Source organism: Saccoglossus kowalevskii, chromosome 21 (genome assembly GCF_978046115.1).
Source record: "Saccoglossus kowalevskii chromosome 21, keSacKowa6.1, whole genome shotgun sequence".
In the NCBI taxonomy this organism is placed as follows: domain Eukaryota; kingdom Metazoa; phylum Hemichordata; class Enteropneusta; family Harrimaniidae; genus Saccoglossus; species Saccoglossus kowalevskii.
The window spans coordinates 24986710-25009861 of NC_140661.1; the positions used below are offsets into that span (position 1 = coordinate 24986710).

General features: G+C 37.6%; 1 protein-coding gene across 1 annotated transcript; it reads right to left on the reverse strand.

The window, feature by feature from the left end:
- Positions 1–636: 636 nt before the first annotated feature.
- Positions 637–21614, reverse strand: LOC144341898 (macrophage mannose receptor 1-like). The gene is made up of 23 exons (XM_085495100.1): positions 21506–21614; positions 20546–20706; positions 19748–19866; positions 19516–19649; positions 18967–19184; positions 18118–18191; positions 17549–17643; positions 16149–16278; positions 15727–15809; positions 15289–15411; positions 14988–15176; positions 14823–14888; positions 14516–14548; positions 13967–14125; positions 13203–13291; positions 12883–13036; positions 12755–12793; positions 11669–11842; positions 2587–2703; positions 2277–2387; positions 1763–2008; positions 1312–1524; positions 637–1169 (listed from the first exon to the last, which is right to left on the reverse strand). Exons 1-23 carry the CDS (start codon positions 21612–21614, stop codon positions 637–639), a joined length of 3369 nt encoding a protein of 1122 aa, XP_085351226.1.
- Between the last annotated feature and the right edge of the window lie 1538 nt (positions 21615–23152).

The window sequence follows — 23152 nt, forward strand, 5'->3', positions numbered from 1 at the left end:
GCTGATCTCTGTTGTTACTAGTATATACTTCTATGTACTGAGGGAATACTCAGGCATTCATAGCCTTAGTACCTATTACGTAGTATCTATCTGCATTCAGTGTTTCTAGTTAGTAAATACTGTATTGTGTATGTGGTAGCCATTTGTATTGAGTAAGTTAGGATTACTGTGTATGCCATACATTCTCTTCAGTACTCTGGACTGATGTGTTGGCCTATATGGTTGTAGCACTTAGTGGCACTATACATTACTGTGCATAGATATTCCTGTTAGTCATTATAGTAACAACGTAATGAGTAGTATATTGTAATACATTTTCATAGCACATTACAGAATACTTGTAATTGTATTTTCTACTTTTTATTGAGACTTTTGAGAAATAACTGCGTTACGTGACACATTACTGTGTATTACTGTATCCAAGTAGCGATAACCACGATTGTGTTTTTGCTTGTTCAGCGTTAATACAACATTCTAACTTTACATGCAACACTGAGCTGGGTATTTTGTTATCGAACCCGAGTCCCCACGACCGCATTTAGCCCACTGCCCCGAAATATTACTTGTATCCTACCGTTACTGTGTGTGTAGCTTACACGTGCATATAGGGTAAAACTGTCACTGGTTCAGTCCGATTCAAGGAATCGTATCAGTCACGTGATGCCATTTCATACTACATAAATACGTTTTAACAAAAGTGTCATATGTCATCGGGAACAACAAATTACCTGAATTCTCGTGTTCTGAGCACAACTGGAACTCTCCCTCACTGCCCCATCCAGTGGTATATCCTACGTAATTAACTGGCAGTGGGTCTGGATCCTGCCACTCCATAAATGGTTCTTCACTGCGCTTACCAACCTTAATATACCCATCGTACCACGTCACATAGAAAGCTCTGAATTCGTCAGCAGAGAGGATGTCGGGAGTTTCCTCAACTACTTCATTCTCGCATAGCATACATCGGCGTATAAACGATTGCGTATTTTTGTTACCTCCTATGACGATCTCATACATATCTGGCATATCCTGGCCTTCTTCTGACAGTCCGATAAGGGCATCGTTACTGGCCTTGACTTCGAAATCTGTACGACTCACTCCTGGCGAGGCAGCCACGTATTCATAAGTGTAATCGTCCTCAGACGAGAGGAAATGTGAATCTTCACATGCTATAAGTAAGGCGGTAGGTAATGTTTTTTTTTAAGATTATTCATATCAGACCTAAATCTAATGATCTGTCAGAGATTGTCAGAAAAATGGCTCAATAAAAATAACTAAATAATCAATGTACTAAATTAAAATGATATTTACATGCATGTATTAATGACAAGACGTAGTCATTCTCAGCACCGTCATGAATAGACACTAGATCACCATCCATTCTACCGCAAGAGTCACGAGCATCGGCCCAGCCCATCCTCACGGTCTGTAAAAAGTAGCATTCACTTCCAAAGCCATGCCAGCTATATGAACACCGGGTACCGGGCGCAGCCGTCGTAGTGGGGTCAGGTGTTGGTCTAGAAACTGAAAAAATGTAATTTTTCATTTCAATAGATTCTATATGTTTTATATGGTTATAAGTTATGCATGTATATTGATATTGCGTTCCTGTGTTGTAATTTCGCGTAGATATGATAATTGTGGATACATAACATAACATATTTCAATTTGGTGGCTATATATTTACATCACACATACACAGTATGGTAGCAATACACATCCGCATATATCCTCAAGGAAATATCTAATCCTAAATACTCACCGACCTCATAGTAATCATATGGATTGTCAGGATAGTCAGTTTTTAGACAGTCACAGGTATGTTGATCATATGAACTCAGGTTACAAGCAAGGTTGACTTTGTCGTAGTCAAATGATTCGCACACGAATGACAACTCTTCTAAACAACGGGTAGCACAGTCTTCTGGGTACACATTTTCTAAATGTAAAGTATCCTGTCCGTCCAACGCTGCGTCATGATGTACATTAAAATGATCTACAAGCACTCCTAGTACACAGAAAGAGATAAATATTGAATCAATGCACTAGATATATTTCGTATATTAACCGCCATGTGTTTTAATAGATATAAATTTGGTATATTAATCAGTCAAATAATTGTCCAATCATCTGTTCATTCAATATTAATTGATGAATTGTTTCTTGACTTTACTTACCTACTATAAATACACCCATTCATGCTCGTGTTTCAAAACAACAAGAGAAAGACCAATAGTAAACAGATCGAAATATGGAATAGTAATTACACAATATACCTTTATTTTTGCAAATATAGCCAATCGTTCGATCACATTTGTGGTCGTTCCAGTTCCCATCACTGACAACAAGTTCTACGCAGTGCTCCCCGTCTACGTTGTTCGGCTCTTCTGTTATAATACAAATATAGAGATAAGGTGTGTGTGTGTGCACCGTTAGTATCACCGATGACCTTTCGACATGAATAGTTGCTAAATACATTGAATACAACACACTTATACTATATGTGAATTTATGTAGTGATATTAGTGATTTTTCAACAAAAAACCCCCCAAAAAACAAGAGGTGAACAACAACACTTGAACTTACCAGGAGCCCAGTTAAAATAAGCGAACGCTGATCCATCACTCCACTCCCAACCCCCCTCTGTGGTCCTGTCATTTGCACCAATCCAGAGAACAGGCGCATTCACACCATACAACCTACCTATGAATCGATGGGATACAATATTTGCTTTGAAAAACAGTATCAGTAATAAGAAAAGATGCACCAATCCATTTCACGGTCTGTACTACTATTCCGGTTTGAGTGCCCCGTTTACTACAAGTGCCCACTTGGTGATAAACAACGCGCAGAACCCAGCTGTGTATAAACAAGGCGCCTAAAGTATCAATAAATCAGGGCAACAAAGAAAGCCGCGCGCCAGCGAGTCAAAACAAAGACACATCAACTCATTGGGTACGCGACTACGAGGCGCGGAATGTAAATTTATTATTTTGTGTATACTAGAAGAAAACGTACTAATAATTCAAAATTACGTACGTATTGGAGGCCGTGGCGTGTGTGTTTTAAAATGATGAGTGCATTTAAAAAAAACGGCGTGACTGTGAGTTTTAATGGTATGTGCTTTAAAAAATCATGTGTGTGTATTAAATGGCGTGGGTGTTTTAAAAAACGTGTGTTTTAAAAATAACGTGTGTGTTTTTTAAAAATGGCGTGTGTTTAAAAATGACGTGTGTGTTTAAAAATGACGTGTGTGTTTAAAACGACGTGTGTGTTTAAAACGACGTGTGTGTTTAAAACGACGTGTGTGTTTAAAACGACGTGTGTGTTTAAAACGACGTGTGTGTTTAAAACGACGTGTGTGTTTAAAACGGCGTGTGTGTTTAAAACGGCGTGTGTGTTTAAAACGGCGTGTGTGTTTTTAAAGATGGCGTGTGTTTAAAAACGATGTGCGTGTTCAAAAATGACGTGTGTGTTTTTAAAAATGGTGTGTGTGTTTAAAAATGACGTGTGTTTTTAAAAATGACGTGTGCTTTTAAAAATGGAGTGTGTGAGGTCGAATGAAAATTTCGTGTGTGTAAAAAGAAAAAAACGCGTGCATTAACTTATTTACGCCTGTGGGGGCGTTGTTTTGAATAGATTTTTTTTCGTGTGTGTGTGCAAAAAAAATGCGTGTGTTAACCTGTTTACGCCTGTGGGGGCGCTATTTGAGAGATTTATTTCATGTGTGTGTTTAAAAAAATCGCGTGCATTAACCTATTCACGCCTGTGGAGGCGTCGTCTCAAGTCACGGGCGCTTGCAACAGGATTTATGGTTAAGGGAGATAGGCTTGTTTAGGGTTATATACTAGTATAGAAATAAAGACAGGGTATGAAACGTCCGCACTTGGAATCGCTGTACACCAAACGAATACGGCTGGTTTGTGAATAAACTCGCCCACTACACTCACCAAAAAAGCAATCCACTTGACTATCAGACTCTTATTTATCCAATTTTGTCATACGTTTGTAATAATTTGTCTGTAAATTCGCAAAAAAATGATAATTTCTGGCGCTATCGAGCGTCGCGGCGTGAAAAACACAACTACTCCCTGACAAGCTCCGCCCATCGAACGCTCATTGGTGGAAAGGGTTCGGGTCAAAGGGTAACACTCTCGCTCACCTCACCGGGGGATATCACCCTATATAATCAAAAGTTGACTCGTTTCGTTGACAGTGGTTGGTGCTCTCTCCGCTTCGTCGCAAGTCTGGCATCTTGCCGTTGATGCTTAATGATGTCAATGTCATTGAATTCTTCGCCCAGGTCAATTTCACCGACATATTGATTTTGCCGCCCTTATTTTCAAGCTGCAAATCTTCTTATATGCTCATTTCATCCATTATTATATTGTCGTACATCCACCTAAACCACAGTCACTTGGGGGCTGAAAATCAATAAATACTAATTTTCCAAAAAAAAATCATCTGCTATACATATATAAATAAACAAGTTGTGAAACACGGCACCTAGTAAATCGACACCCTGTCGGTTTCAAATGTCGATTTCTTACCTTAAAATGCGAAACAAAAAGTGCAGAGGGGGTCAGATGTTATGTTAATAACCATTGTTCATAATCGCTAACTTGGTTTTGTTCAAAACTGCACAAATCGCGAGTTTTCTGGTGATATCCGACAATTTCATGATCGAAAATGGCCAGCAGCCAGAATCAAGGGGGATTCGTACAGAGTTCTGGGTAAATCAAGTGCGCATACTCATTTTCAGCCAATCAGGCGTGCCGTAACAGCGAGTATTTCCTTGATTTACCCAGAACTCTATGCGAATCCCCCTTGATTCTGGCTGCTGGCCATTTTCGTTCATGAAATCGTCGGATATCATCAGAAAACGCGGGATTCGTGCAGTTCTGAATAAAACCAAGTTAGCGATTATGAACAATGGTTATTAACGTAACACCTGATCCCCTCTAAAATTTTTGTTTCGCATTTTAAGGTAAGAAATCGACATTTGAAACCGACAGGGTGTCGATTTACTCGGTGCGGTGTTTCACAACTTGTTTATTTATATACGTATAGCGGATGATTTTTATTGAAAATTAGTATTTATTGATTTTCAGCCCCCAAGTGACTGTGACCTAAACACATCTGGGTTGAATCCAGGCCTTTGATTGATGACATTTTTATACATCATTGACAATCTCGTGGACGGCAGAATCAAGTACTTGTTGTCAATGATATCCTAGTAACCTTTGAACTCCTGCACCAAAGTTGAATTGCAAACTGGATTACTGCCCTGTCCCAACTACGTTCTTTGGGTTGCACTTTACTATTATTGATTATTGGAGTCAATAACGAAAGCATGTTTGAATCATCGTTCGGTGCTATTATGTTTAACACATCCCTTACATTAATTTCCGAAACGACACATTTCTTCCTGTCAGGGCTAGGCTCATCTACAGTTTTTGGCTGGTAGCTCTTCTGATAGCAGAACTTTGCTGACAGCTTCGACAAATATCGGAAGCAGAAGCCTATGATAATATGCGACAATACTTTATATCACGCACACTTTGAACAGTTTTACCATTTACTGGATTAGATTCAATTAGTAGGTTTTGTGTGACAGTAATATTACATGGTTTGGTCACACCAGTGCATAGTTTTATCCTGTCTAAGAAGAGTACTAGAATATCTAAGTTATATTCTGTAGAAAACATGGCTGTTGGAAACCCATACTGTTTCAAATCAACTGCCGTATCATTTATCTTAACACTAAAGGAGTCATCACTGGTAAACGTTACAGACATAATGTTGATACCAATCAGCTTCTCTCGGATAATGTGCTTTCACAAGGTTACAGTCACAGTGTTACTGGTAATATCAGACTGAAAGAACCTTTTATTCAACATTAATGTTGCGATTTAACATATGTCAAGTAATTCGTTATATCCATCCTTATTGTGGCACTATGTCATACCTCTGTATATTTCTGAAAAGAAAATACACATCGTACTCAACTAGAAATACAGTCAGATTATTATGACAGGGACCATGAAGAAAATTTGTGAAAGCCTCAAACACTTTGAAAAATATACTGCGAGTAATAATTGCGTGTAATAAATTAACTGTATAATAATTAGCCACTGCAATTATTGTTTAAATAACGAAATACCCGATTGTGATTTCGCATTGGAATTGTGCACGAAGAAGGATGGGCAAATCAACACGCACGCATACTAACCGATTGAATACATTGATTTCTAAATTAGCTACAAAGGCTTGCAAAAATGACGACGATACAAGTTTAATATAAACTCATAATATTTCAATTTCACGAGGGACCGGACACCTTACAATCAGATTATTTTGTGTATGGCTATGCAATGGCATTTTCTCTTTCCATATAAAAGTGCTGAATTTGGGACCCCATCTGGTGGAACATATGTGTATATCTTTTCAACGGGAGTACCCCCTAGAGGCCGAACAAATCCAGTGACGTTAACGACTCAGGCACGTTGTGATTGGAGTTTGACTGGAAACACAAGCTAAGGTAACGAGGGTGATTGTGACCAGTCGTAAGCGTGAACAGTGTGACCGGTTTGTCTACGTTCTTTACACATCTTCAACGTGTCTTTTTTCACTTCTCGGTATATATTCTGTCTTACTGTTGTCTATTGTGGTTACACCTATATATTGTTGGTACAAGACATTTCAGAGCTCTAGAAAATACCTGCCATTGAAATCGGAAAATAATGATATTATACATTACTAAAAAAAACAAAGTCCTAGTCTACGTACCTTTTTACTGACAATCTTGTCGCTCCCAGTGGTGGCCGCAAATGACGTAGAATACGTTTTGTAAACTTTGTAAACTGACCCACACACAATACAATCACTCTCATTTGCACTTCTCAAGTTTGACAAAATCCTGTATATACATATACATGTAAAAACAGAATTTCAGTAAAAGGAGACGAACTAGCTTGCAGTGTATATACTGTGTAGATTGATGTATACTTATGGTGAAAAATAAATTCTAATTTATTCATATTAACGATTACAGTCATATTCGATCATCTATTCATTATAAGATATACATGTAATAGCGTTTTAAACGTGTTTTACAAGTGTTGTTTTAACTTTAAAGCAATCGGTACAAACGCGAGACCGTGTTCGACGAAATGCTACTTTAAGAGTGGCACCCCCTGTAAAGCAGCGAATTTTCGAAAAAGCATTTACCAACGCGTTGAGATTGGTGTAAAATAGTTGATGTTATATGCGATAGTACCTACCAATAACTATAAAATGCCATCTTCCAGCTTTCATAAGACATGAAACGCCCATTTTTTCCGGATTTTGGCTCCCGTATTTGCATTCGTAGGTGACCGCTATTGTATTTGAAATCAGGGTGATCCTTTGACCCGAGCCCTTTCTACCAATGAGCGTTCGATGGGAGGAGCTTGTCAGGGAGTAGTTGTGTTTTTCACGCCGCGACGCTCCATAGCGCCAGAAATTATCATTTTTTTGCGAATTTACAGACAAATTATTACAAACGTATGACAAAATTGGATAAATAAGAGTCTGATAGTCAAGTGGATTGCTTTTTTTGGTGAGTGTAGTGTGCGAGTTTATTCACAAACCAGCCGTATTCGTTTGGTGTACAGCGATTCTAAGTGCGGACGTTTCATACCCTGTCTTTATTTCTATACTAGTATATAACCCTACACAAGCCTATCTCCCTTAACCATAAATCCTGTTGCAAGCGCCCGTGTCTCAAGTGGTAGCCATTTTCGTTTGTGGATTTCTATAACGTCAATAAGATACGTAAAAAGGAACTTGTCCAGCACGAACGTTTTATTCATTTTGCCCTATAAATTTACCGACACTGTATACCTCAGAGACCTGGTGATTTATTCGTGTGGTTGGTTGCTGAAGACAATGCGTGGACGTCTGGTACAATGGGGCAGAACAAAGTACTCATACTGGTCTCACAGGCGCCCTGAACATTTCTTGGATAATACAAAATGACCTAAAGTAGGCTCGGCATATTTAGTCAGTCGCCGGTACATTTGCCTACCACTCATATAATAACAGTCGATCGATTGTTTCTACCGATATCATGCTTGAGTTGTGTGAAGTTTCGAGATACAATTTTGAAAATCGTGTTATTTTCGGACAATTTCGGTGTCATGGTGTAAACGCTTTCCTACATTGTGTTATCATATGAGTAGTAGGCGAATGTACCGGCGACTGATTAACTATGCCGACCCTACTTTAGGTCATCCAAGAAACGTTCCGAGCGCCTGTGAGACCAGTATGAGTACTTTGTTCTGCCCCATTGTACCAGACGTCCAAGCATTGTCTTCAGCAACCAACCACACGAATAAATCACCAGGTCTCTGAGGTATACAGTGTCGGTAAATTTATAGGGCAAAATGAATAAAACGTTCGTGCTGGACAAGTTCCTTTTTATTTCCTTATTGACGTTATAGAAATTTTATTTTCTTTATTGACGTTATAGAAATTTTATTTTCTTTATTGACGTTATAAAAATTCACAAACGAAATGGCTACCACTTGAGAGGACGCCTCCACAGGCGTGAATAGGTTAATGCACGCGATTTTTTTAACACACAAACGAAATAAATCTCTCAAATAGCGCCCCCACAGGCGCAAAAGAGTTAACGCACGCGTTTTTTTTTGCACACACACACGAAAAAAAAATCTATTCAAAACAGCGCCCCCACAGGCGTAAATAAGTTAATGCACGCGTTTTTTTCTTTTTACACACACGAAATTTTCATTCGACCTCACACACGTCATTTTTAAAAACACACACGTCATTTTTAAACACACACGTCATTTTTAAACACGCCATTTTTAAAAACACACACGTCATTTTTTAACACACGCCATTTTTAAAAACACACACGTCGTTTTTAAACACACGCATCGTTTTTACACACACGTTATGATTTTAAACACACATTATTTTTAAAATACACATGTTCTTTTAAACACACACGTTTTTTTAAATACACATAATTGTAAAACACACACGTCATTTTAAGACACACATCATTTTTAATTCACGCGTCATTTTGAAAAAACACGTTTTTTAAAACACCTACGCCATTTAATATACACACATGATTTTTTAAAGCACATACCATTAAAACGCACAGTCACGTCGTTTTTTTAAAATGCACACATCATTTTAAAATACACACGCCACGGCCTCCAATACGTACGTAATTTTGAATTATTAGTACGTTTTCTTCTAGTATACAAAAAATAATAAATTTACATTCCGCGCCTCGTACGCGACTACTACATTGTAACACTGATACAATGTGAAACATGTATATTTCGCCATACTCATTTTTTTATATGTTGAAACAAAACTTTGAAAGTACATGAAATATTTGTACAGCACAGAATTTTAAACGAGAACTTGAATATTACTGTCTTCTCCACGGAACACAACGTTGAACTATATCTGTTCATTATTTCAAATCACTTCAAAGAATGTTACTAATAACACCTGATACTAATTATAACTATGAACACAATATAAAACTCCGAATAAATAATTTAAAATGTTATGTTACGTTATAAAATAACTACATGAGAAGAAGTAACACAGAACTGGACACAAGTATAGGGTGTTATTTATAGTGGTTTCTCTGTGGGTGGTTTTAGTGGCAATGGTAGAAATTGGTAGTACGGCTGTACTAGTAGGAGCTTGCATTCTCGGTAGATGTAATAGTGTAGGCGAGTCCATCCATATTGATAGGGGTAGTATGGGTACATGATCGATTGTGGATATTATTGCATGGCTGGTGGCGACGACAAGGAAACATCGGGAGACATCGACGCACTTCGTTGGTCTGTATTTACACCAGCAGGGGACGGCGACTGCAGTCTGTATTTGGTTGGATTTTTTGCTATTAACATTTCAACGGGTGTACTTTTTCTATGTTTAGTCAACGCTACTGCATCGGCTACTTCAGTTAAATGGCGAGTTCCATTGCCAATTATGGTCTTGAACGACTTGTACGCAATTTCTAAGTTAGCTGGTAGTTTCCCTTTGTAGATTGTAGTATTTATTCAGAATCCTGATGTCAGTCTGCAATTGTAAATTATAAAGTCGTCTACCGGTTGCATCGACCATGTACTTAGTGGGATTAGAACGAATAAAATGTGACTCTTTCTGAAATTGTTGTTCACTATTTCGTATGATTTCATTTTTACATAACATTCCTGTAGACTATAATATATTTCCTTGTACTCATCATATTCATCATAACTCTTTCTTTTTCATAACTATGTATATTTCCATTGGCAATCGGTAGACGTACTTTTGTCCTACGTCTTTTGGTAGATTTGCATAGTCCTGGTACTGATCTACATTTCGTTTTGCAAGGACTGGCAATAGATGAATATTTTGTTGATAGTAATTGACTTTCACTTCCAGAAAATATTAAGCCACGTTGCGTACTATACGTTTGATCACTATTATGGGACTGCTCCATTTTCTTTGTAAACGGCGACCGTTCCATCCACTACACGGATATGAATCGTTGTCACATCAGACGTAGATGTACGGCGAGCAACCCTCATTAATCGTGGAAACAACAATTCGGTAACAATCCACAGTCCATCGGCATTGCGATAAGTGTCGAATACATTCCATGCGACCAATGTACCTTATTACCTGTCGTAGCCGCAACTGGAGGCCACAGCAACCCATCCGTATCAATGGCCTCACCATAGTAAGAATAATAAATGATGAGTTCAAGTTCGTCATCACAAGCTGGTTTTGACAACGCCATATTTCTAAAATAGTGCCTGTTCAATGTTTCGAATACTCGACTAAAGGCCCCACATTACAAAGACATGCTTCGACGCAATTTAGAGGTTGCTGTAATCCATGCACTGATGACCATTGGCACAGCCGAATGCCACGGTTTTTATGAATCACGTTGGACTATTTCAAATGTGAACTTAACACGATAACACTATGTTATGTCACACAAAGCAATGATTGTACCACATTTTACATGGCGTTGGAAGTCTGTGCTACGTAGACTGGTGAACTGAAATTATGTCTATGAATTATAAATTTAGGTAAATCTACAATACAGATATGTGATTATACTTCACTCAGTGGCGGATCTAGGGGAGGGGGGTTTGGGGGTCATAATCCCCCTCCCGTTGAAAAATTTATTCAATTTGTTTTTGTATAATATAAAAAAATCATTAACTTAGTCTGGCGATTTTAAAGTTTGCCCCCCCCCCCCCGATTAAAAAAAAATCCTGTATGCGCCCCTGTTCACTATATGCCTCCGCCATCATTGAGATATCATTAGTATTCACTGAGCATGCAATTACCAGGAAAAATAAAAACTGAAATAATTGAATCACAGTGTGCTGTGTTCCCATTTCCCGTTTAGTGTATTTCGATGTCTTGTCATGTTTACAGTGAGTAGAAGTGTTTTTTTGTTTTGACTCGCCGGGGCGCGCCTTTCACAATATTGATACTTTTAATGACATATACAAAACACACTGGTCGTCGGGTATCGTTTATCACTAACTGCTTACTTGCGGTAAACGGGACACTCAACCCGGAATAGTAGTAACACCATATGAGTAGAACAACACTTCAAGAAACTCACCATTGATGTATTTTTGCTCATCATCGTCCGAAATGCTCGTTAAATGTCCTCCTCCCAGCTTGCACTGCATCTCCGCGTCATCCCATAAGAGGGCTTCGTCGATAACATACTTATAACATGTGGATGTGGATGGGTCGAATTCATATCCGCTTCCACATCGTGGGTCAAAAACCGCTGTTCAATAAATAACAATATATAACATGTGCATGTAAAAACTAGACATGATATTTAAAAAAGGTCATTTTTCAAACTTAATTTTCTCTGAGAGCTATTTACATTTGAATTGAAGTTTTCACCCTATTTATGTGACGTGTTTATGTTTTCGTGACACAGAACAAGAAAAACAAAAAAAGACTCGGAGTGCAATTTAAAGCGAAAGGGTCGTCACCTGCACACGCGTGGTAATTAAGTCCAAAGCAACGATAAAAACACACGCTAAAACCGCAAAGGCTAATGGGTAGACCCTTGTTTGTAAACATGACACGATATGACCATCTGACGCATGCGCAGGTGACGACTCTCCCGCTCTAGGTTTGAACTTCGCTGACAAAATATAAGAACAAAATGGGATAATGTTTAATTTGCATAATCAATCACCAGAGCAAATTGAAAGACACGTATAATACTACAGTGGTTATAACTCCAATTACTGATTTGTAAAAGTTAGATTGTAGTAAATTACAAGGAGATTCCGGCATCGACTTTAAAATCAAACTATACTTGAACAAAACGATAAAGACTTTCAATTTACGACATTGTAAAATCCTTAAAAAAAGCTTTTGATACCATAAATCAGAAATATATTAGAAAATGATAATGATTCATACATAACAAAGTGTATTCTGTACGCAAACCAAATAATAATTACTGATTATACGTATTTATTAATTTATTGCTTTAGTTTCTATTTTTCATATTACTGAATGGAAGTGAATGAAATTACAAAATAAGTAGTATGCTCAAAAATTAATAATATTTTTCCCGATAAAGACGAAAGAATTTCACTATGTCGTAGTGGAGAGTCTTTATCGTAATGTTGACTTTTCATTCCTCATATTTTGAGTGACTGTGTTACGTTCTACTCACGGGTAGGTTTCGGCGCTTCCGTAACGATACCAGAGTAATCTGCAAGAAGAATCGTAATTTATGAATTGAAATGTAATCACGTGCACGTCATTCCAATAGAAATAAATATAGACGTTAATTTAGCTTACGTTTCCGTTTCCTGCATATATATCCCATCGAAACATTACAACTCAAGTCATTCCATTGACCAAGTTGTGCCTCATGTTCATCTATTTGAACACAGTCTTCACCCACTTCGCCGGCGTTGTTTGGTTCATTTGGTGCCCAGTTATGAAAGTCATACTACGAATAGAAAAGACACCCAGATCAAGCTTTCATTGTACTTCTTATATTGAACACTCGACCGACTTTCCCTGTTATTTAGTGTTTATCATTTTCTATTGTTTCTCAATGGTAGCTTCACTGAAATGCATTATATTGCATCCAAATGTATTACATATTTAATTACCGTAGTGCCATCCAGCCATTCAAACTCGCCTTCATCACTGGTATCATGCAGACCAATCCAAAAATCCCATCCAGTATTATAAATACGTCCTATGACAAATAATACGGGTGGAACGTATATATACAAAACCGTTGACAAATACAGCCTATAACATTTACATATACACAATCATATGCACAACATGCTTATTCGCAATAATAGTACAGTGAGGGAGAGTTTACCAATGCTAACACTGACAAATTAGAGGATCTAATGTAATGTTGTCGGCATGACAATGCTTTCGGTTCTTCGAACGATGGTGTCGTAGATCACACATAACTCTTGTTAAAATATACTTCTTCAGCTTGCTAACTTCGGTAGTATTATTAGTCTATACTCAATATGTGTCAAGTCTTCTATTTACTTTCTGTGGTATATTAGTGTTTCTGACTCTGAACTGAACTATATTAAAGTTATTTACGTTTGACCTTGATTAACTTCATGGACAAAACACAGATTTAATATATAACTAAATAAAAATTAAATAATATTGTTAACAGTGTGGGACAATCAATTAGTACTTCCGAATTGGGTAAGTAAAACATTAATGTCTAATGTGTTCCAATATTTAAAGTAATCATAACATGTCAATTATGAGTTTATGCTAAGTTTATGCAAAGATAAATAATTCACTTACAACAAATACTTTTCTCATTCAACATACTATGATAAAGATCAATAGTATCTTAAATAGTCAAACTATTAAGATATAGGTGTACGCTTACCCGTAAGAAAACTCTGCTCTTCTGCATCGCCGATGCTGGTTAGGGAGGCATCGTACGATATACAAATGTCTTGTGCCTCGTGGAATGTTTTTGGTTCCGTAACAAATAGGTAGCAGAAATTGCCGTGTAGACTCCAGCCAACGTCACAGCTACCGATACCTAGGGATGGAGACAATGGATCTCTGTGATGGGGGTTAACTGTCATGTGTTTTAATATATATTCCATACAGTGCCATGGCAAAGCATCTACACGTTAGTTGTAGTGGAAACCTGTATTTGGAAGATGTGTGCACCGTTTGGTGAGATTTCAGTGTTGTATGTGAAATATTGTATTTCTGTTCTGAGCAGTTACTCCGTCTAAGTAAGTCAAACTATTTGTCTTGAAGTGGAATTCACACACGCTACAATCTTTCTGATATTCATCAATCGAATATGCACCGATACTGTAATATGTTTTCAGAGAGAAGCTTTCTAATTGGATAACACCGATTGTCTATGGCATTAGCAACGATATGTAAACAATTAAAAGCATGAAGACATTCAACTCACCAACATTGGGTTCGAGTGGTACAACCTGCTGGTCTGTGAAGTACAACACGATTTATCGAATTTAGTCAACAATAATTCGATTGATCTTCATCTTGTATTACGTCGATTGTGACCCACAATTTCCGTTTTGTTATTTGAGCGTATAATTATATACATGATAATAACTATTGTGTCATTACGGATTTAAGTATTTGCACCCTAGGACTTCACGAAATCCGCCATCGTCCGTAACTGACTGTTATATACTATCACTAATATAGTTCTCCATAATCGCATTAGAAATTATATATTACATATACACCCTTACCTGCTAAAATCTCACAAACGAAGGCCTGTAATTGGAAACAGTTTTGAGTGTCCCAGCGGCCAAGATCTGCATAATAAAACAGATTAGACAAAGATTAATGACAATTGATGATAATCCTGGGTTTTATCAACTTATTATTCACACCATTATAATCACATATCTTACCGTATTTATCTGAGTAGTCTATGCATCCTTCACATTCACAGTGATCGACGGAATTACCACACCAACTGTAGTTTGAACAGCATGGCGATCCACTGCCAGGGTCACATTCCGACGGGCTTCCATCTTCCAAAGGCCAGTCATCGCCGCATCGCGCATCGTCCCGCCACGTCTTTGGGCCACTGTATTCAGCTAACGGTCCGAGAATTGTAAAGTTATTTTATTCGCAATAACTGAAGCATTTTTCATTTAAATTTCAAAGCTATTATTTTAAAATTATCAATGTAAATACTAAACACCAAACCTGTATGTATTGTTCCACAGTCTGACTGCCCTTCCGTGTCCACGGGTTGACCTTCATTCCAGTTGGTGTAGGCTACCGTATTTGAACCATCTGCCCAAATAAATGTCCCGTCCTCGACAGTATCTGAAAATGGAATCAGAAGTAAAATGTACAATATCATCGTTTTTAAAAGCTAAATACATTTACTAAAGAACAATACCTACTGTGCATTTCTGCTTGAGAGAAAAACAAAACAAATATATTGCAAAATTCTTAGTTTGCCTAAAATCATTATTATTACGACAATCACGACAAGAGGGCATTATTGATGCGCCATGTATTTCACACGGACACTTTAATTCAGATTTCGATTATTTCCTTCCTTCGTGTGTCCCGAGTAAGCCTTGTCCGCCTAAGCATTAGTCTTGGGTGTATTGTAAATGTCATCATATAGCTTACCCGAAATCCCGATCCAGATATCCATAATTCCAGCATCACTCAGATACCCAAATTCACCTACTAGATAATTATTTTCTTCCTGACTATGAAGAAAACTATTATTTTATAATATATTGGGTGCATTTGAACAATATGAAATAATAACTAAACGCACAGTCACGCAACACGTATTCACGATATAGTGACGTGTGTGGTTAATATTATATAGTCATTTCGCAGTGACGTAACACACAACTTATGCGTATGCAACAGTGACGTGGTACGCAACGTATGACACGTTACACAACACAATGTGTATGCGTATTATGCGAAGTATAATTATGTCGGAGTGACGTGTAACAAACCCTCATGTTTATGCTACAGTGACGTGGTACGCAGAGTATGATTAGGTAATACTGACATGCTATACGACTAATTCTTACTTATCAATGGTCACAAGATATCCTCCCTGTGCATCGCACGTGTGCTTAGCATCCAACCACGTTCCGGGAAAGTATGTATTAAACTGGTAACAAGAATTCTTATTGATTTTCCAACCTGGAGCACAAGACCCTGTGTGGAGATGAAACAAAAATGCACAGCGGCACATTTGAAAATTTAAAACACATGCTGTATACTACATTCGTTATAAAATCAGTGAGTTAACGATTTTAGTTACTCGTGTTTACTTTATCTAAATGTTATTATAGTGGTTTGTGGTAACCATGCAGCCCAACCTTTGAGATAAATATAATCACGTGGTACATTGCCGAGTGTACACAGCTAATACATATGTAAATTTGCAAAATTAAATGGTTCACTGGAAGTGTTTAAATCTTCTTTTCTCGACGTCCTGTGAACAATACTCGACAACAGAAGAAGATCATTGCTGTTGTCAATAGTTACAGAGTGAAGGTCAACATCAACGAGCACTATCAAAGTAAACGCATCCTAAAATGTACAATTTAACAGAAAATGATTTTTTCCCAAGAATGACAATTTTTAGTAACAAATCACACTCACTGATTAGAACTAGCTCGATAGGTGGTGTGACAGCGTTACCCATGGACAGTTCTATTATCAGGTAAACGTACATGCATTATTAACATCAGTTCACTCGTCTATTTTCTCGCTGTTTTATAGCGAACAACCAGTTCTTGCCAACCAATCACCGCGCACGCGAACGCGGACACTAGGCGTAAACAAATATTACTAGTAAAACAAATATTTTGTGATATTTGTGTGATGATTATTTTGATGATCATAGATAATGTCAGCAATATCGTGAGTTAACAACGCCGGATACACGTGTCACATTCGGTTGAAATGCTATTTCGATCCGCAATTGTAACTATTGGGCGCCAATGTTCGCATTAATTATAATCTTGACATATGCAATTCGACAAGTGGCAACCCAAGGTCACTGATGAGAGAAACAAACCAACCCCGGGGTGACAGCATCTCATTTTAATACTGTAACGCAAGTGAGTATGATGGGTCATTACCACGTGCATGATTGATTAGTGGAATTTTGAGGGTGTCAGAATCCCTATGTGTACCATTATTCGCTTTTGCTGAAATATAGTTGAATAGATGTTGGGGATTGTGGCGGAGGTTTCAGACACTGCACTTCCAGCAATGACTATTAGACTGAATTATCATGTTGTGTGTATTTATTGGAGTGGACGAGATTATATCCCCAAGGCAGGGATTGATTAATGAAGAACTATTACGATCCCATATTAACCTATCAAGGCTGTGTGGTGCCGTACTGGTAACTACTATATTCACCTGAACTGCCGTATTGTGACCCGGGTAGTGAATGCTAATAAAATATACCTACCTTCAGGAGTACTGCATACGAAAGCACTTTCTTTGTCACAGTCTTGTGTTCGCCATTCACCGGTGGGACTGGAGGCTTCAACACATTCGCCGTTACTGTGGAATAGTCAATCATTGCAGTGGACGTGAGGGGTAAGCGCAGTAGTCAGTAAGTTCAATTCTTGTGTGTATGTGTTTGCGGAGAAACAATAATGAGACGATAATTGGTGACTTAATTGAAGAAACAAAAACGCAGAAAGGTTACATGCGATTGTGTGTTGACCGGTCCTTGTTGACACCGCTGATAGCGTCATAAAGGTTTGTCTATAAGTTTTATGGGGAGAAATTGTACATAAAGTTTGTAATTGTATTCGAAACAACACAAACGTATTGCTATCATGAAACTATGTTTTATGAAAAAATGTATATTTAGACCACGGTCGTTTTGCTTAGAACCTGCTTCGCGCTATGACGTAATATATTTCTACAACCATAAATTATGCAAAGAGGAAGGATCTCGTGTTTTCGGGACGAATCGTTTGTACCATACGAATAACTGTGATTGGACAACCGGAAAAATTACGTACTTACTTTGCATTAGGCTCATCACTTCCCCAGTTTTCGTACGTAACGTTAGTTCCATCAATCCACTGAAAGTCTCCTATCTGCCAACATGCAAGAAAAGTCAGATATTAATATTATGTTACAAATATCGTATTTATGTTGTATTTTCTTTAAATACGATCTCATCATATTGGTAGAATTAAATGGAAAAGTCAATCAATAGTATTAAGCAGCAGAATCGACTCATGCGCATATGACAGACTGCCATAGCAAGTCTCCGTTTACAAATAAGCGTCTACCGCGGGCCTTTGCGTTTTACGCGTGTGTTATTATCATCGGTTGGGACACAATTCATGCGCGTCCGCAGATGACGACCCCCTGCTTTTAGTTAAGGTGTGGACTTCATATATAGATCGTCTTAGCGTTAAAAAAAAACTCTACCACAATTAGAATATGCTAACAACAGCGGTCCAATTTGAGTTTTACAGTTGGTCATCGAGGTTCACACTTGATAGCACCAAGCATACTACTTTGTTTCATGTGTTATTTTGTCTTTTTATACGCTATTTCAGTGTTTCAGTGGTTGCACACAATATTCCGGACAAAATGACACATTCAAATAACAACACGTGTTGGTTAGGGCAATTCCAAGATTAGGTGTCTGCCCAAGGGATGGTGGCCATGACCATACTACTGACAATGCCACAGCCGAAGTTTATTTTAAACCTCGAAAGCAACAGGACCGGGACAGCGGGATTACAGCGAATAACTAATTGTTATGCGCATTATCGTTATGTGACGTCATCATGATTATGATGATGATGTGCCAAGCATTTACATTAAAACATTGTTGTGTAACAACTTATCACGACATACCAATTCACTGTAAGCCAGACCAAGCCATGTATCAAGTTCATCTGTATTTTGGTTGACGAAGTCTTGCACGATGTAGTTTTCAACCACGACCAGTTCTCCGTCGACTCGTCCGCAGTACAGACGTGCATTATCCCATGATCGGAGCTCATCGTAGAATTTATAACATTTTCCATTTAACGAGTCCCAACCATTATCCTCGTCACATGCTACATCAACAGCTGCAAGTATTGTATATATTGGTGGTGGTGATTGTTGTGGTTGTTGTCCTTGTTGTTTGTTGTCGTTGTTGCAGGTCGTTATTGTTGGTTATTATGGTTGTTGTGGATGGTGGTGGTTGTTGTTGGTCGTTGCGGTTAGGAGTGGTGGATGTGGTCGTTATACTAGTAGTTGGTGTTGTGGTCATTGTTAGTGGTCGTGTTTTTTGTTGTTGTTGGTCGGTGTGGTTAAAAAAGTTGTGGTAAAAAGTTGTCGTTGTGGTAAATGCAGTTATTCTTGTTGTTGTCATGTGTCATTATGTTTAATAAATATAGACATAATCAATTCACTTACTCATTGGTGCTTGGCAAATATAACCCTCTGTCTTCCCCTTACACCATTGGTCATTCCATCGGGAATTAATTGATTTCATTTCAACACATGACTCTGATCCTTCGTAATTATTTGGTTCATCCTCTTCCCAGCATCTGCAGATATATACAAGTGTTTCATCAACTTACAGTGACGACATTAGCTATCATCAAGTCCAGTGTTACTAAACTATCCGGGTTCTCGCATTACTTACGCCTCATTTTCATCTAAGAGGGTACCATCCACCCACACAAATACACCGTCTTCTGCAATATCGTGTAATCCTATCCAATAAGCTCTGATCTCTGGATTAAGGTATGCTCCTATGTAATCCTACAATGAGTGAGAGGAGAAAACATCTGGTTTTGTTATCATTACTGCATCAAAGCCAACAGATTGTTCACAGATTTCTGTTGTATGTGACGTATATTCGATTACGTCATCAATTCGTAGTCTTGTTCGAAGTTTGTTCCTGATACCCACCGTCACCGTCTTGTGAAAACAAACAAATAAGACAATAATATAAATTTTGTTCAGGTGGCGGAGCTACGTTAGAGAGTGTTCTCTGTTATTGAATCGCGCATTACGACAATAAATTATTTATTTATTAAATCGGATTGAGATGTATGATATGTGAGTAAAAGTCAAGACCGATTGCTGTAACGTTATAGAAATTGATAAAAATAAATTATACTAAACAGACTAAAATTGCAAATGAAAACAGCAAGTTCATCTTGAATATTTTAAACATATTTCGTGTTTGGTAGAAAATAAATAATTTGATACACAGTTAATAACAACGGTACAACAACATGTGAAATATGGCAAGTGAAATTACCACAAAATGATTATTTTGATTTAATACATTGTAACCGAAAGTCGCATGGTTTATTTAAATCACAGAAGTGTGTCAATGAGCGCTATTTGCAATTCACGTGGCCATACTGATTGGACAAGCATATATTTATTTTGTTTCGATGTGAATAATATATTCAGACAGCTGAATATTTACGTTCAATTCTTGTGTATCCAGCACTGCAAGTGATCCTCCTAAATCCTGGCACTTATTGCTTGCTTCCCATGCATTATTGCGGTTCGTTCCGTCGCTGCTGTATATGTAAAAACATCGCTGTTCATGGGTCAACCACCCATTTGGACATCGCTGGCAAGATACTGGAAATTATAAAAAGCAAGAGAAATATGTAATATATTTTCATTATAATTACGATTAGTCGTACTCGTTTGATGAATTAATGACCATTTGAATATGAAAGCGCTTTGAATGACTGGTACATACAATTTATTCTAAGCACTGTAAAACTGGTATGATAATGTTAGCCGATTTTTAATTTGTATGATTGGTAGCGGATTTATTTAGCTGTGCGCCAGCGCCAATATAAGCACTGTGTTGTAGAAATGTTCGGTTTCCCGGCATGGTTGATTGCGCATGTGCACGTAGTGCACATCTAAATTAACACACTGGCGCACTTAGTAACCACTTAAAAAAGACGAATTTATGCCGTTGTGAATGATACCTAATACGTCGTACAAATCAAAGTATATCTTTAGGGTCGATCGTAGTTGAAGGCTTGAAGCGTTGATACGAGATTAAGAACGATTAACACGATCATCTCTGAACGTGTATTTGCGTATATTGAGTGGTATGGCGTATACTTTATAAGTAGACATATTGTTGAAATAACAAATAAATTCAAATATTTCTAGCCATTGAATTTGCTGATCCGACTTTAATGGTTGCGTTCTTAAATTACGCGTATTCTACTAGATATAACATCACACTAATACGACCGCACAGTGTTGACACCCTCGTGCAGCACGTTTGATTTGCCATAGCATAACTGAAAACACTCACCCGCGTTTATGCAAAGCAAGACGAACATACACAGCCCTGTCAGTCGATACATGGCAAAATATCAAATCAAGTTATCACACCAAATGAGCTGGACCTTACACAGTATGAAATCCCATGTTGTCAGAACAGGGTATCTTTTAGGTAGTTTTGTCATTAGAAGCACCTGGCAATGGCTTTCTGAACTCTTCGTGACTTTGCTGAAGTTCATGTTCATATTTACATAGACAGATAATAAACACATTGGATAAACTTTGAACCTGGGGTACCACTTGAATATGTGTTGCAGCGCTATCATGTGTATTTCTATAAACTAACAAGCAATGCAATACAGCATATGTATATATCTGTGTTACTTCCGATAAAGATACTCCTTATTGTGCATAGTTCCCGCAGTATTATAACCCTTTGTTATTGATCATCTGTTTTCGTTCTATCACTCAAGACAAGAAGGGGGCATTGTTTAGCGGTTCATAATGAACTATGCCCTCAGTGACCGCGGCTTTAATGTTGTGGTTTTTTTTTTGACCTGTAAAAACATTGCGTATACAAAACTACAGGGACGTTACCCTAGAAAAAAGGTTCTGTAGTAAAATGACTCGCATTGAGTTTGGTGTTTGGCGTTTTTTTTCTAGTGTTGAATTGTTGAATGTAATTTGAATTCTAATTTGCGTATTTCTTTAATTCTGGTGGTTGTTTACCAGACAGATGGACAGATAAGTAACTGATGTACGTATTGTTAATCCATGGAGGCTGATCTCATTGCGTAGATTTCTTTATCGACAGCATTCAACAGACATTGAATTTTCTGACATGGAGATAAACATTAATTGATGCCAATTTAAATGATGACCAGCTAGTTCATTGGAAATAAATTAAGTATCTTTATATTGAGTCAAATAATACATCAACAAAGGCTACAAATGTGATTGACTATTGCGCTGCTAAAGTCCGCATGTTCCGATATGCTCAGGTCAGTTCATTGCGATACTATGCTAACCCTCAATAAAATAAACAGATTTATTGTTTTTGTGATTTGTTATCTTTTGTTCAGGGGGAGGAGACTTTACTTGAGGTAGGAGTATTCGTTTATCATACAAACGTAATCAAGTGTAAATATACACTATTTTAATATGTCATCTATAAAGAGTGCATTCAGTCTTTATTCAAAACATCACCGTGCTATGTTAAAGTCTAATACAATATTACACAGTTGTACAATGTATACCAACAGAAGTTAATCCCATTGATATTTTATTACTATTCAGACACGTTTACTTCTAATACTAAAATACACAGCTTAATACTTGTGAAGTATATGACGTGAGAATATGAAAAAAAAGGCTCGCCTGTTTAAAATGTGACCTCCATGGCCGACGTGAAGCGACATTGTGTACATACAACCAACACAGACAACATTTTGCCAGGTAACAGTTGTTCGATTTGAAGTGAATATAATGGCCTGGAACGAGTACGATGTTATCGTGGCAGTTATTATTTTGTTCATGACCAACAGCCCGAGGGCAGACAACAAATCGTGATATTGCCCGAATAACCATGTGTTATTTATTTTATCACATCGAACAGACATCCACCATGACAATCACATCTACCATACATCACTCACACCCGCTCTCCCACAAAATAACAACACTTATATTGAAGTATTCAATATTTATTTATCTATTATAACAAGTTTCACATTACTCAATAACATACATACATTGTTTGCTGAAAAACAACGAAATA